The 14960-nt window shown below is 43.9% G+C and overlaps 1 protein-coding gene across 1 annotated transcript in view; it reads right to left on the bottom strand.

The window, feature by feature from the left end:
• The window catches only part of LOC115097000 (solute carrier family 13 member 5-like), a 162122-nt gene that overhangs the window by 39847 nt on the left and 107315 nt on the right, over window positions 1-14960 (bottom strand). The window contains exons 7-8 of the mRNA XM_029612376.1: window positions 7168-7290; window positions 897-1106 (exon numbers count right to left, since the gene is read on the bottom strand). Of these exons, the coding sequence (XP_029468236.1) occupies window positions 897-1106; window positions 7168-7290 (333 nt within the window). The remainder of the gene's footprint in view (window positions 1-896; window positions 1107-7167; window positions 7291-14960) is intronic.

Genomic DNA, 14960 nt, shown 5'->3' with positions numbered 1-14960 from the left:
ACCTTTCGACCACGGAGTAAGGAATCGATAGGGGGACCCCTATGGGGTAGAATTTTTTGAAAACTTTGAAAGAAGTTCCGTGAGGAAACTTCCTGTCAGGAATCTCTAGAGACCTCCTTAACCCGTGTGGCTATTGCTGCGTTGGTAAAAAAGAGACTGAAGGGGGACCCCTGTTGGATGCAGGGTTAGTGCCATGCTGGGCATGCCCAGTAGGTGCCAGTCAAAGTTCTAGAAACTTTGACAAAAGTGTTCCGTGATTGGGCTCCATCCTGATGATGTCACCCATATGTGAGGACTACCATCCTGCTTGTCTTGTGAGAAAAGGATAATGCTTTTTATTCCATTTATACAAAGTCCCCACAATCAGCATTCTAAGGATTATTTGTCTGTCCACTGGTCACCTGTTTTATTTTTGTCTAACCATTTCTCAATGATATTACGAGAACTATTCCCTGGTGACAAGATCAGGTAAAAATAATTTAAGCGTGAAATAGACACATTGTGGGACCATTTGGTTAAAGTAATTTATTATGAGGATTTTTGTACCTACCTATCTTCTCTACTGGTTTTAACACCTATGATCCAAGAGGAGATATGAGACCTCTTTAGATGTCACCATCTTGGTTATCAGTCCTTAGCTAGTTGTAGCTAGTTGTAAACAGAGACCCTACCTATGATTCTCCAAATAATGAAGCTTATATATGACAAGTAAAATCTCAATGCAATGTGCAATTACTATAAAAATGGTGAGAAAAAATTAGCGTGTATGCAACTTTAAACATTTGTCTCTGGAAATCTGTATCTTTTAGCTGCAGGTGCTAAGAGGTCATGACTGGATTAGCACAGTAATTTATCTGAAACTGTGATCATGTTGCTGAATGGAAAGCAGAACTCACTCAGCTTCTTTATTAAAGAGAAATGAGGCCCAGCCACTGACGAAGCCCGGTTCTCTTGTAAACCACAGGATAACCAGTAGGGTAAAGAGAATTAATACATTGAACTCCGCAAAGGAGATAGGCCCCAGCTTCCGGTGTTCCTCCTTAATCACATTGTATGCGGCCTTCTCTTTTTCTGTCTTCTGACCTCCAAAGCTCAGTATCTTTAAGCTAAAGGAAGAAAAAATGGCACAGACGTGAATCATGCAAAATTAACATTAAAGAGATAGCACCCCTCCCACACACCACTACTCTCCATGTAGCAGGCTCTGCCCACCAGATAATTTCCCATAACTGCAGCCAATGATTTCCCAATTCACTGGAGAGTTCTAACAGGCTTCCATGGTTACATGATGTCCATGAGATAAGATACCTGGAGGAAATGTTCAGTTTTCTAACTTTGCACACAGAAATAAAAGGTAACTAAACCAAAAAAATAATACAAGGAGAATCCTTTATATTGGCCTTAATATAAGACAACTGAAGTCAATATTCAAAGGGCTTGTCCGGCTAAGTTCAAAACATAGCTGGACAAACTGTGTTTTGAATATCCCTCTAAGCTGAACGGTTATGTTTTAACTCTATAAGTCATTGCACGGCTAAAACTTTGCTGGATAAAAAAAGGGCAGATGTGGGCATCCTGGGATGTGGTTTAAATTTACCCACCTAGCTCTGAATTTCAACGCTAGCAAGGTAATAACTCTGATCAGCAAAAAGCAGTCCTAAAGTTAGCCAGAGAACTGCCTCCCTGCAAAAAACCCCCCAAAAAACAAAATACAACCCACAAGCAGCTGTGTGGCCACAGCCTGCCCTGCTGCCTCCTGATCCCAATAAATTTTAATGTACTGTCCGAGCAGCCCCGATCCCCCTGATAAGTTTTAATGTACTATCCGAGAAGCCATGATCCCCCGATAAGTGTTAATGTACTGGCGAAGCAGCCTTGATCCCTCCTCACAATTTCACTCCCAATCTGAACCTCTCTACCCCACTCCCCAATCCCTAACAGTGTACAGCTAAGCTAGCAGGAGAAGGAGAGATTTTATCCTTCTTCCACCAGCTTCAGTATTAAGTGGTAGTACAGTAGAGAGCCCTATGGCATTTAATATGCATGTATTCATTTCACTGGCCTTCTGACTGGTCCCTTTTACTAAGCTGTCAGTGAAAGGAGCAATCAGAAGGCCAGTAAAGGGAACTTCCCTACCCCCCTAACTCCTACCTTTTTCTTTTTTTTTCCTCACTGCACAACTTACTTCAGCTCCCGAGTTGAAGTAAGTTGCGCGTGCCGGTAGCCGGGTCTTCGGGATAGTGAACCATGGTGCTGTCTCGGCCCGCCCTTTGCCCTGCCCACCCAGAACACGCCCCCCTCGACCTGCCCCTTCAAAGAGGCCCAGCATTTATTCACATACCGGCCTTTACGCGTGTGGCCGGCCTCTTTGAAAATTCGCCCGGTGCGTAAAGGCCGGAATTTGCATGCGTAGGGCAGTGGCGTAGCCACGGGTGGGCCTGGGTGGGCAGTTGCCCACCCAATTTGGACCCAGGCCCACCCAACCAGAAGAGGCCTTTCAGAGCAATGCCGTCGTAGGATCCGGTCCCCGCTGACCCACTTGCCCCCCGGTCCTCCTCCGCCCGGGCTTAAAATGCTGTCAGCCCAGGCAGAACGTGGCAGGACAGCAGGAGTCAGCGGCACCGGCATGGTCTCTTCTTCCCCCCCCCCCCGGAAGCGGTGAGCAGCGAGTACGTGCGCAGGAAGAAGAGAACATGCTAGTGTGGTCAGCGTCGGCCCGAAGAACAGAAGAGAGGCACGGCCTGAAGAATGTGCAACGCAGCTCGGAGGAAAATGAAGAAGATCGTCAACCCCCGCCGCCGATGGGACTCCTCCTCCCCAAGGGCTGAAAGTGAAGTAGGTTGCTGCTGCCTTTAGGGTTGGAGGTGGAGGAGGTTGTTGCTGCCGCTAGTTCGAGGGGGGGGGGGGAGTGAATGAACAAGCATGTGTGTTGAGATCATGTGTGGTGTGAGATAGCATGTATGTGAATGATTGAGAGCTGGTTTAGGTGAGGGAGTATGTGATTGAGAGCCTGTGTGTAAATGAGAGAAAGAGAGAGAGCATGTTTATAAGCATGTGAATGAGAGTCTGTGTGTGAGAGAAAGAGAGAGCATGTGTGTCTGTGTGTGACTGAAAGCTGGTTTAGGTGAGGGAGTCTGTGTGTAAATGAGAGAAAGAGAGGACATGTTTGTAAGCATGTGAATGAGAGAAAAAGACAGCATGTATGTGTGTGAGAGAAAAAGACAGCATGTATGTGTGTGATTGAAAGCCTGTGTGTGTAAGCATGAAAAGACAGACAGCATGTGTGTAAATGTGTAATTAAGAGCTTATATAAGTGAGAGAGAAAAAGCATGTATATATGTGAGCGATTGAGAGCCAGTGTGTGAGAGAGTGAAAGGAGAAAGTTGCAAGCAAACCATCCCTCCTCCTGCTAATTCAAAACAATTTCATGGCACCTGGATATCAAATGTTCTCAAATATACAGAGCAAAAAATTTTTGTATCCTTATTATTTTTCATTTCTGGGTCTTTGTGTCTGCTATTTTGAAATATTTTATTGGGATCTAGACATTTTTATATGATTTTTTAATTATTGGATATTCCATTCATCAGCTGTTTTGAAATAATTTGTTCTTTTTGTTAATATGGTTTTACTGCTACTGATTTTATATTTCTTGATTTGTTTTATAAGGACTGGTGATGTTTCTTTTTTTCCTTTGTTACACTGCATACAGAGACTCTGGCTTGTTGTGGTTTCCAATTCAGTTTTTTCTACATGCTTCTAGTTATGCGTTTTGGTCTCTTTATTCTTTGTTAGGTAAGGGTCAGCACATGTGATTCAGGTGAGGTTTTCTGCTGGCGTGTAGTTTCTGTGTAGGGCTCTATAGCAGCCTGACTTGGTCCGTTTTCCTAATAGGAGATGTATTGGTGTCTTAAGGCCTGGTGTAATATTTTCAGTGTTGCCTTTTCTTAGGTAAGGTGGTTACTGTTTAAGTGCTGGAAATTGGTGCTGTTTTGGTGTGGGATGTTTACTATTTATGCAATTTCTGTTCAGACAGAATATGTATCTTTCCTTGTGTCATTCTTAAGAATAAAAATAATACTGGACCTTTATTTTTTATTTCCACCGTGAATTGTAATGAGCAGTGTGTCACACATGTAAGCATGGTCTGTCAGGTGTGTCACGATGGGTAAAAAGGTTGAGAACCACTGCATTAAAGAGTCAACGTGGACAGGAAGGGACCAGACAGGTCGCCGTAGGATTCCATCCCCACAGTGGCAGAAGTAGGACTTTGGCTGTGCCTAATGAAAAAGCCCTGTGTGTGTGTGTGGGTGAGAATGGAGCCTGGGTGCGCGTCTCTGTGTGCATAAGAATGGGAGCCTAAGGTGGGGGGGTGTTAGAGTAAGAGCTTGTGTGTTAGGGAATCTATGAGAGAAAGCGTGTGTGAGGGAGGAAAGGAAGAAGACAGTAGGAAAAGAGAGACACTGAAAAGGATTAGGAAATGAGTGACAAGGTAAAAATGGGAAAAAGAGACCAGGACCAACTGATTAGAAAAGTACAAACATCAGACAACAAAAGTAAAAAAAAAAAAAAAATTTTGGGATTTTAGCAATTGGACTATGCCATCTTTGGGAATGTGCATTTCTTATATTTTTTAATTTGGCTCTTTCTTCAGTATTCCACTGTTCAGAATCTAGTTTCTCAGGCTATTTTGGTTTTGTCTGCGTTTCTGTTTCTAATTTGTAGTCTCTTATTTCTATATTTATTTATTTTATTTTATTTAACATTTCTTTTATACCGATATCCGTTCGCACATCGTATCGGTTCACAGTGAACAAAAAACATTGGGCAGTGCCCGTACATATAACAGATAACATAATATAATATGATGAACTAGGCAACATATAAATAATTTATGGGAGGAGCCCTTACATATAACAGGCATCAATGGGTAGATGCTATGGAATATAACTATAACTATATACATGATAGTGCAAAGTACAAAATCAGCAGACATAAAGACATATAAGGTAAGGGTTGGTCTCTGTTTTGCCTGTGTGTGTGTGTGACTAAAGTGCAGTATTTCTGCTAGCATGTAGTTTCTCAGTAGTAGTCCAGCTTGTTCTGTAACTCTGATAGGTGATATATTAATGTTCTAGGGTCTGGTTTAGTATTTGCATTGCTGATTTTTTATAAGGTTGCTGTTATTTGAATCCTGAGAGTCAGTGCTGTGACTGTATGGTATGTCAAGGTTCTATATGTCTCTTTGCAGGAGTTTGTATTACTTCACAAAATAGCAGTGGAGGGATTATTTTGCTGAGGTGACACCAGAATTTGAATATTCTTTTTTACATGTTAACATAAGAACATGCCATATTGGGTCAGACCAAGGGTCCATCAAGCCCAGCATCCTGTCTCCAACAGTGGCCAATCCAGGCCATAAGAACCTGAAAAGTTCCCAAAAACTAAGTCTATCCCATGTTACTGCTGCTTGTAATAGCAGTGGCTATTTTCTAAATCAGCTTAATTAATAGCAGGTAATGAACTTCTCCTCCAAGAACTTATCCAATCCTTTTTTAAACACAGCTACACTAACTGCACTAACCACATCCCCTGGCAACAAATTCCAAAGTTTAATTGTGCACTGAGTGAAAAAGAACTTTCTCCGATTAGTTTTAACTGTGCCACATGCTAACTTCATGGAGTGCTCCCTAGTCCTTCTATTATCCAAAAGAGTAAATAACCGATTCACTTTTACCCGTTCTAGACCTCTTGTGATTTTAAACACCTCTATCATATCCCCCCTCAGCTGTCTCAGCTCCATGCTGAACAGTCCTAACCTCTTTAGTCTTTCCTCACAGGGGAGCTGTTCCATTTGAATTGTCCTAGCTCTGCTCTGCACCTGTTCTGATGTTAAATGTTGTTTTATTGTACTTATGATGATTTCTGGCTTTCTGCAAAGAGGATTCATTCAGGAGCAATACATTAATTTTTGTTTTATTAATGATTGGATCTGATTGTTTGTTTTCTTTGCTTTTTACATGATATACTTGTGCATTTATAAACTGCAAAAAATATAAAATTAATTAATACAGATTAATAAGGAATTTTTAATGCTGGTAAGTGCTGGAAATAATTGAGGTAAAATATTTTAAAGTTTCTTGCATGATGCATAATGGCTGTTGCAAAGTACTTAGAAAGCCATTGTAGGGTGCAGTATATGGCATTATTTATCAATAAGAATACAACTAGTAGGTCTTATACCTGCATGCCTATAGCCCACCCATGTTAATCTTATGCCCACCCAAAAAATCAATTCTGGCTACGCCACTGGCATAGGGCTTTGAAAATCCGGCCGATTGTGCGCAAATCCTCCAGAATGCCTTCACTCAGTGCATGCACTACACCTGCGTATCGAGTGGATAATTTTGTAAAAGGCCATGTTTTACCCATGGAAATGCCTTTGAAAGTGATCATCCCTGCGTGAAAGACTGACCCATTAAACTCCCAACATTGCCAACATTTGAAAGCTATCATGAAGGGCATTTTTGAGAGAAATTAGGGACACAGCTTAACCTCTCAACTGAAATACACTGAGCTAGAGAAGTATTTTTAAATTTTTTTTTTTTTAAAGGGACAAACCTAAAAATTACCCAGATTTCTATTCAAAATAAGAAACCATCTCTCTTCATGAATTAGCAATTCAAAAATAAACTACAACATTAGAAAAAAGTGGTCTTACAGAAGAATTAAATATACAATTACTGCTTCAAGATTAAAATTGAGTGAACTTCTGAGCCTGGAAACAGGACACCCCTAGCTCTACGAAATGACGCCTAGTTAGGAAAACCCAAAATCCAACATCCAAGATCCAGTTCTCCAAGCTTAGTGAATGCATTTCATTCTCAAACCACATCTTACCTCACTGATGTTTTATGCCTGACATTCTTCTGACTGAAGATGCAGGATACATTCAACCCAGGACAGGTTGGAAGGTCATTACTACTATCATGACTGAATCGTCATGGATAAGAATTGAGGATTTCTAATTGCCATTTCACAATGGATTATGGCTTATTGCCCATTGCTCATGTTTTCAGGTTATAATCTTAACTTGCATGAACTGAGGCATGTCTATGTGATGTCGATGGACACAGGTTACCTTAAAGTCCTTGGTCCAGAACTTACTTGAATCCCATGAAGGAATACTGGAGCCATAACCAGGCGAAGAACAGCATCAAAATCATGTTGGGGAATGAAAACCCAAACCATGAAGCAAAATTCACAATGTCATTGTTCTGAGGGAACAATCTGAAAATGAGAAGAACACAGATTCTCTAAAGTATTGCAGGGGTCATATAGAATATGTTAGGCAACAGGGATGTGCTCTCATTCTAAAATAGTGTGGAAACAACGAAGAAATATTTTGACACATCTTGTTTCATTTGCAATCCGAAATTACATACCCCCCCACCCCAATAAATTTCCATTTCTTTTTTTTTTTTTTTCATTTTAGGACACACCAAAACAAAATAACTGAAAAGAAAAGAAACAATAATAAATAGAAAACAAAACTAACATACAAAACATTTATCCAGGCACCACAAAATGAAGGTCAGACTCCAGGGCCATCTAATCTTTCAACGTAAACTCACTCTGGAAAATATATTGCTCTTTGTTTAAAGGAAGCCTTGCTCTCCATACATCACATAATGCTACTGAAGTTCTCATTATAAGTCATAATGCGGAGAGTCTTCAAAAGGATCTAAAAAGATGGCTAACTAAGAACTTTTAACCAACACCTATGAGGAACTCCAAACTCTTTACAATAAATATAAAAATTTGCTTTTTATAATATGGGAATTAGTATCAGAATATAATGTGCTCTCATATGTACAGACGTTTGGCTCTTGCCCGCACAGGGCTGCAACCAGTTTTGTGTATATAGCACTTGGTGTAACTTCATTTACTGTTTCCGATAATTTTTTTTACCTTGCATATATGACCCTATTTTAAAAACCTTTTAAAGTGCACTCATTACCCAATTCACCTATAAACCACTTATCTGAACTTCTTGCGGTCACCCTCGTGTTCAAAATTTAATCGAAGAGTAATTTCTTCTTTGCTTTTCTCTTTTAGTGCTGTTAATGCCGCCCTCCGAGTTGCTCACCCTATTCGACTCCCTATTCGTCTATTGTCGCCTTCTTCAGGGGATTCAACCTATCAGAAAAAACACATTATCTTTCTGTTCACTACTTCACATTTAAAATACTTTTATTTGCTTCCAAAGCTGACCATTTTCACCGTGGGACTCTACCCTGCAGCACACCTTCAAAAAAATAGTGCTTCTCGCTCAGATTCCACACAACGGAAGTTTCCATTTTTAAATGGTTCAACCTCCTCTAACTTGCACCAATCAGCCTCTTTAATGCATGTACCTCGACCAATCAACCTCTTTGTTGAGACCTTCAGGGTGTACCGACCGCAATTTAAAGATCCAACTTTGCTCTTTTTGTAGCAACCTTTGGTTTAGGTTGCCTCCTCGTACGTCTTCCTTAAGAACCTCTAGCACCGTACATTTTAAGTTTTCAAACAGATGACCCTTCTCTACATAATGTTGTACAAGAGGTGCCTCCATTTTCACACATTTCAAAGCGCTTTTATGCTCAATGAGACGGGTTTTCAATTTCCTCATGGTTTTGCTCACGTATAATAACTCACACGAACACCAGATCACATAAACAAGAATACTAGTTGTGCAGGAAGTTCTTGTAACGGGAACATAATTTTTCAACTTGGCTATTGGTATATAAACATTTAAATGAGCAACAATGCACATGGAACAAGAATTTATCTTGTCCTCTACTGGCTTAAGAAAAGAATGGACTACGCGATCCTTGATGTTATTACCTCGCTTAAATGCCACCAATGGCTGATCTCTGAAACCACCCAGTGTAGCAAGCTTATATGTGGGGTGGTTTGAAAAGCAATGGTTGAACATCTCACCATATAAGCAGCACATATTATTTTGATGTAGTTTCATAGACAATATTATCATTCTCTGGTCTGGAGGTCAGGAATTGTTTGGTCAATTTGTAGACTGGTTAAAAACCTGTGATTCCTCGCTACAATTTACCTGTACCTTTGGGGGAACAATGGTAATTTTTGGACATCCAGATCTCCATAGAAGCAGCACAGTTTTTTGTTACAATTTACAAAAAAACCCACGATAGGAACACATTATTAAATTACTCGAGTTGTCATCCTCAAAAATTAATTAACAGTATACCTTTTGGACAGTTCCTGAGGTTGAGGAGACTTTGCTCAACCACAGAAGAATTTAAAGACCGGTCCAAGGAGATGAGTCAGAGGTTTCTCCAAAGAGGTTACCCAGTGAAAGTGGTGCGGCGAGCTTTAAAACGGGCAAGGTGGAACAATAGGGAGTTATTGTTAACTCCACAGAAAAATGTAAAAACTAAACGGTTAACTTGTGTTTTACCATTCTCTGAGGGTATACAAGATGTGGTATTTAGCATTCAAAAAAAAGGCATATTTTACAATTATATTCCGTTTTCAGAGATCAGCCATTTGTGGCATTTAAGCGAAGTAATAACATCAAGGATCACGTAGTCCATTCTTTTCTTAAGCCAGTAGAGGACAAGATAAGTGAGGAGGTGGGTCATTACCCATGTAATTCTTGTTCCATGTGCGTTGTTGCTCATTTAAATGTTCATATACCAATAGCCAAGTTGAAAAATTATGTTCCCGTTACAAGAACTTCCTGCACAACTAGTATTCTTGTTTATGTGATCTGGTGTCCGTGTGAGTTATTATACGTGGGCAAAACCATGAGGAAATTGAAGACCCATCTCATTGAGCATAAAACGCTTTGAAATGCGTGAAAATGGAGGCACCTCTTGTACAACATTATGTAGAGAAGGTACATCTGTTTGAAAACTTAAAATGTACGGTGCTAGAGGTTCTTAAGGAAGACGTACGAGGAGGCAACCTAAACCAAAGGTTGCTACAAAAAGAGCAAAGGTGAATCTTTAAATTGCGGTCGGTACACCCTGAAGGTCTCAACAAAGAGGTTGATTGGTCGAGGTACATGTGTTAAAGAGGCTGATTGGTGCAAGTTAGAGGAGGTTGAACCATTTAAAAATGGAAACTTCCGTTGTATGGAATCTGAGTGAGAAGCACTATTTTTTGAAGTTGTGCTGCAGGGTAGAGCCGGATGTGGCCGAAGAAAATTAGTTAAGTCCCATGGTGAAAATGGTCAGGTTTGGAAGCAAATAAAAGTATTTTAAATGCAAAGTAGTGAACAGAAAGATAATGGGCCAGATTTTCAAAGGGATACGCTCGTAACCCCCGAAAACCTGGCCCAAACACCCCCCCCCCTGCACGCGCCGCACCTATGTTGCATAGGCTTCCAGCGCGCGCAAAGCCCCGGGACGCGTGTAAGTCCCGGGGCTTTCCTGGGGGGGGGGGCGTGATGGGGCTGTGTCACGATCCGCATGTCATCGGGGGCGTGAAGTGGCTGGCGCGTCATCCAGGGGTGGCGCCGCGGGGCGTGGTTTCGGCCCGGGGGCGTTCCGGGGGCATGGCCGCGGCCTCCAGACCAGCCCCCAGACGGGAACATGGCGCACGGCAGCTGGCCCGGCGTGGGCAAAGTTACGTCTGCCTCGAGCAGGCGTAACTTTCGCAACAGAGGGGGGGGGGGGTGGGTTAGGTAGGGGAAGGAAGGTGGGGGCAGGCGGAAGAAGGGCCTCAGAGGGAACGGGAGGCAAGCTGCGCGGCTTGGCGCGGGCAGGCTGCCGATTTTGGGCAGCCTTGCGCGCACCGACCCTGGATTTTAATGGATACGCGATGCTATGTATCTATTGAAATCCCACGTACTCTTGTTCGCGCTTGCCCAAGTTTATGAAATCTACCCCAATGTGTTTTTTCTGATAGGTGGAATCCCCTGAAGAAGGCGACAATAGACGCCAATGTTGGGAGTCGAATAGCGTGAGCAACTCGGAGGGCAGCATTAACAGCATTAAAAGAAAAAGCAAAGAAGAGAATTGAATAGCGTGTGCAATGCGGTGGATAGCATCAACAGCACTAAAAGAGAAAAGCAAAGAAGAAATTACTCTTCGATTAAATTTTGAACACGAGTGTGATGGCGAGAAGTTCAGATAAGTGGTTTATAGGTCAATTGGGTAATGAGTGCACTTTAAAAGGTATTTAAAATAGGGTCATATATGCAAGATAAAAAAAATTATGGGAAACAGTAAATGAAGTTACACCAAGTGCTATATACACGAAATTGGTTGCAGCCCTGTGCGGGCAAGAGCCAGACGACTGTACATATGAGAGCACATTATGGGGCAGATATGCGCGTACCCCTCAAAAACCTGCCCCAACCTCCCCCTGTGCGCACCAAGCGTATGTTGAATAGGCTCGGCGGTGCGAGCAAGCCCTGGGACGAGTGTAAGTGTAAGTCCCGGGGCTTTCCTTGGGGGGGCATGTAGGGGGCGTGTCGCCCGAGGGTGGGGGCCGCGGGCATGGTTCCAGCCCGGGGGCGTGGCCAAGGCCTCCGAAACTGCTTCCGGGCTGGGGAATTGTGCGCCAGCGGCCGGGCAGGCGTAACTTCTCAAACAAAGGTGGGGGGGGGGGGGGGGGGAGGTGCAGGGTGGTACAAGGAAAGTTCCTTCCGAGGCTGCTCCGATTTCAGAGCGGCCTCGGAGGGAATGGAGGCAGGCTGCGCAGCTCGGCGCGCGCAGGCTGCCAATTTTGCGCAGCCTTGCGCGCGCCAATCCCGGATTTTAAAAGATACGCGCGTATCTATTAAAATCCGGCATACTTTTGTTTGTGCCAGTCACGAACAAAGGTATGCGTGGGCACAGTTTTTTAAAATCTACCCCTATATTCTGATATTAATTCCCATATTATAAAAAGCAAATTGTTATATTTATTGTAAAGAGTTTGGAGTTCCTCATAGGTGTTGGTTAAAGGTTGTATAATTATACGGTGAGGACATAGTAGCCTATACAGAGACATTATTTGAGTTCTAGTACGAAGTAACTAAGAACTTTGCCAACTAGACCTAGCAGACTGATAATTGTCCCACACAGAGAAGAATTTCTGAAAACATGTTTGGATCAGGGGAGCAAGAACGCATACACAATGAATTTTCAAATATTTATACACTTTCTCCCCTGTAAACCTAATTCAGAAATAAGAAGTAAAGTATGGGAATACCCTGGTAGATTCTCTTTGTCACTAGACTGCTGAATGAAAAACTGCCCCAATGCACTGCAAATCTGAGAGCACCAACAGAATTTGTATGAAATGGCAATGGGATAGCCTGCATGGAGCAACCTGGGTCAAAATCCAAACTTCAATGATCATAGGGAGGCTGGATGTTTTGGACAATGGTTTCGTTAGTTTTGTGGATTATTAAAAAACTTGGTAATAAGACATGGCAGGGGACCTGGGGGTTGGATTTAGTGTTGATCTTTTAAGAATCACAGAGGAAGATGGCAAGGCCTGATGTGGCCTACTAGTCGAGGCGGTAGAAGCCAGTTCTTTGGCAAATTCTGAGCATGCTTGGGATGGATATGGAGGGCAGTGGTAGGAAAAAAGTTAAGAGGTCAGGTAAAAAACAAGAGTAGGGGGGGCAGTTGGTAATTGATTGAAGATGGGAATTTGTGTGGAAGAATCTCAACTGAACAGAATGGATGGTCGAATTTGGCTTTTTTGCTAGTATGTTAGTATATTACTAAGACATGGCATTTTAAAAATATTTTAAATTATCTCTTCTGTTCACCTAGAAGATGTCAGTTTTGCAAACATGTAAATGATATATTTACATACTGCTTAGACCAATTAGACACTATAAGGTCGATTTTACAATAAGCACGCGTGCCCATACATGAACGTATCAGCACATGAGCGGAGATATGCTGGAATTTTAAATCGTGCGCATATGTTTTAAAATTCACCAACCACGGGTTAAGTATGCTCTTAATTTTAAGAGATTACCCGAACACAGCTAGCGTGTCTTCCTTAGGAATTTGTCGACTTTAATGTATGTATGTAAGCGGATTTTTAAACATGCTTGCATGAGGGACATTCCCAGTTTTTCTCAATTAATTCATCAGTTTGCTCAGACCTCTCAGGTTCTTCATCCTGTATGCCCCCCAGTTGATCTGGACCCCTCACCCTGTACTGTAAAGCCACTTGCTCTATAAACTTGCTCATCAGGGGCAGCAGTAAGTTTTGTGGCAAACAAGCCGACGTGCTGCAGTCTCCGTTTAAAATTCAGAGTTATGCGCGTTGTGTGTTGCGTCCGGTCTCAGACGGCTTCGACCTCTGTGCCTCACCTTTCTTCCTTCTCTCTCCTCAAGCCTTGGGAAGATGGCTGCCTCCACGTCTTCATGCCGCTCTCTCTGGTGTCCCTGGAATGGCAACGGCGACGGTGTTTGCCATGTTTCTCCTGAGGACCTCCTAGGGTGCGCGCGCGCATGCCACCCACGTCACGCCATCCAGGTATTTAGCCTGCCCTTCGTTTGCTAACAGATTGAGTTAGCAAGGAACGTGAATGCATTGTATGCCTCCGATCTAAGCTACTCTGCCACTTCCTTGCTGCCGCTGAAAGTCCTCTCTACCCTCCGGGGCCAAGTATCTCTAAGCTGGGTACCCCTTCCTCGGGGGCCCTTATGCTTTCTTTCAGGTACCTATCTGGGATACCGGGTACTCGCTCCTTGAGAGCCTGCTCTCCCTGCCTTGGTGCCTACAACTCTACTACTTCTGCCTGCCAGGATTTCCATCACTACAGCTATCTACCTCACAGGCCAATACAGTAAAGCGCAGACGCGATTACCCTGTTTCTAACCGGCTTTGAACCCGCAATTTGGCCGCGCAAGTCCAACCCGCGATTCACTATCCCTTTTAACCCATCCTTACCGCTTCTTTAAATCAACGGGTAACTCTTTCCGCCCGCGGCATCTATATATGTAAAGCTCCGATTATCTATTCCCTCCCATACAGTAACGTGCGCCCCAACTATCGCCTTTTTAACCTGCAGTTTAGCTGTGTCTTTAACCTGCTAAATTACCGCCTACCCTTACCCCTGCGTTAGAGGGTAGGCGGTAAAGTTTGCCCGTGAAATTTCACGGGCAAACTTTCCCCCAGCCCCCGCTCACCTGCCCTGGCCGCGTCCATGGGTGCCGGTCTCCCGTACGGGCCCACGCTGACAGGGACAGGGACATTGACTCACAAATGTCCCTTCACTTTCTCTTTCAGCATGCCTTGTCCCGCTTTGGCTCACAACCCTTCACTCTCTCTCCAGCATTCCTTCTTCTGCTTTGGCTCATGTTGTCCCTTCATTTTCTCTTTCAGCATTCATTCTCCCGCTTCAGCAGCCCGGGGCAGATCGGACGCTCTCCGCGAGGCGGCTTCCAGCAGCCCCCGCCAGCGAAGATGCATGAACGCATGCCTGTACTTCCAATTTGGGCCTCAAGGCACCTTCGCTGATGTGACCTGAGCGCCCGGATGGACCTCCAAGGTCATGGCGTTCGCTCATGCGCCTTTGCTGCTTGAGCGCCCAAATTGGACGTGCGTTCATGCACCTTCGCCGGCGTTTGGGCGCTCAAGGGTCAGGTGTGACATCACAAGCTGCAAGATGGTGCTGGGGAAGCAGTGAGCCAGAGCTGCCCCGCATGCAGGAAAGATAGGGGAGCTGCAGCCCCGCCCCCTCCCGCGCGCACACCCCCCACCCCTGGCTCCGCTGCTCTGGAAATCTTCCAGTTGCCTGCCGGTGCAATTTTTTTGGCATGATGAGCTCGCACCGCCTGTACGTCCTATTTGGGCGCTCAAGCCAGCGAAGGTGCCTTGAGCGCCCAAATTGGACCTGCGCTCATACACCTTCGCCGGCGGGTCTGCTGGAAGCTGCTTTCGCCGCCGGCTGCCCCCGGGAGGCAGGGGAGCCGCAGTGG

The sequence above is a fragment of the Rhinatrema bivittatum genome, chromosome 8 (genome assembly GCF_901001135.1).
Source record: "Rhinatrema bivittatum chromosome 8, aRhiBiv1.1, whole genome shotgun sequence".
In the NCBI taxonomy this organism is placed as follows: domain Eukaryota; kingdom Metazoa; phylum Chordata; class Amphibia; order Gymnophiona; family Rhinatrematidae; genus Rhinatrema; species Rhinatrema bivittatum.
Note: the sequence above shows the minus strand (reverse complement) of the source record. Positions and strands in the feature narration are given on the sequence as shown.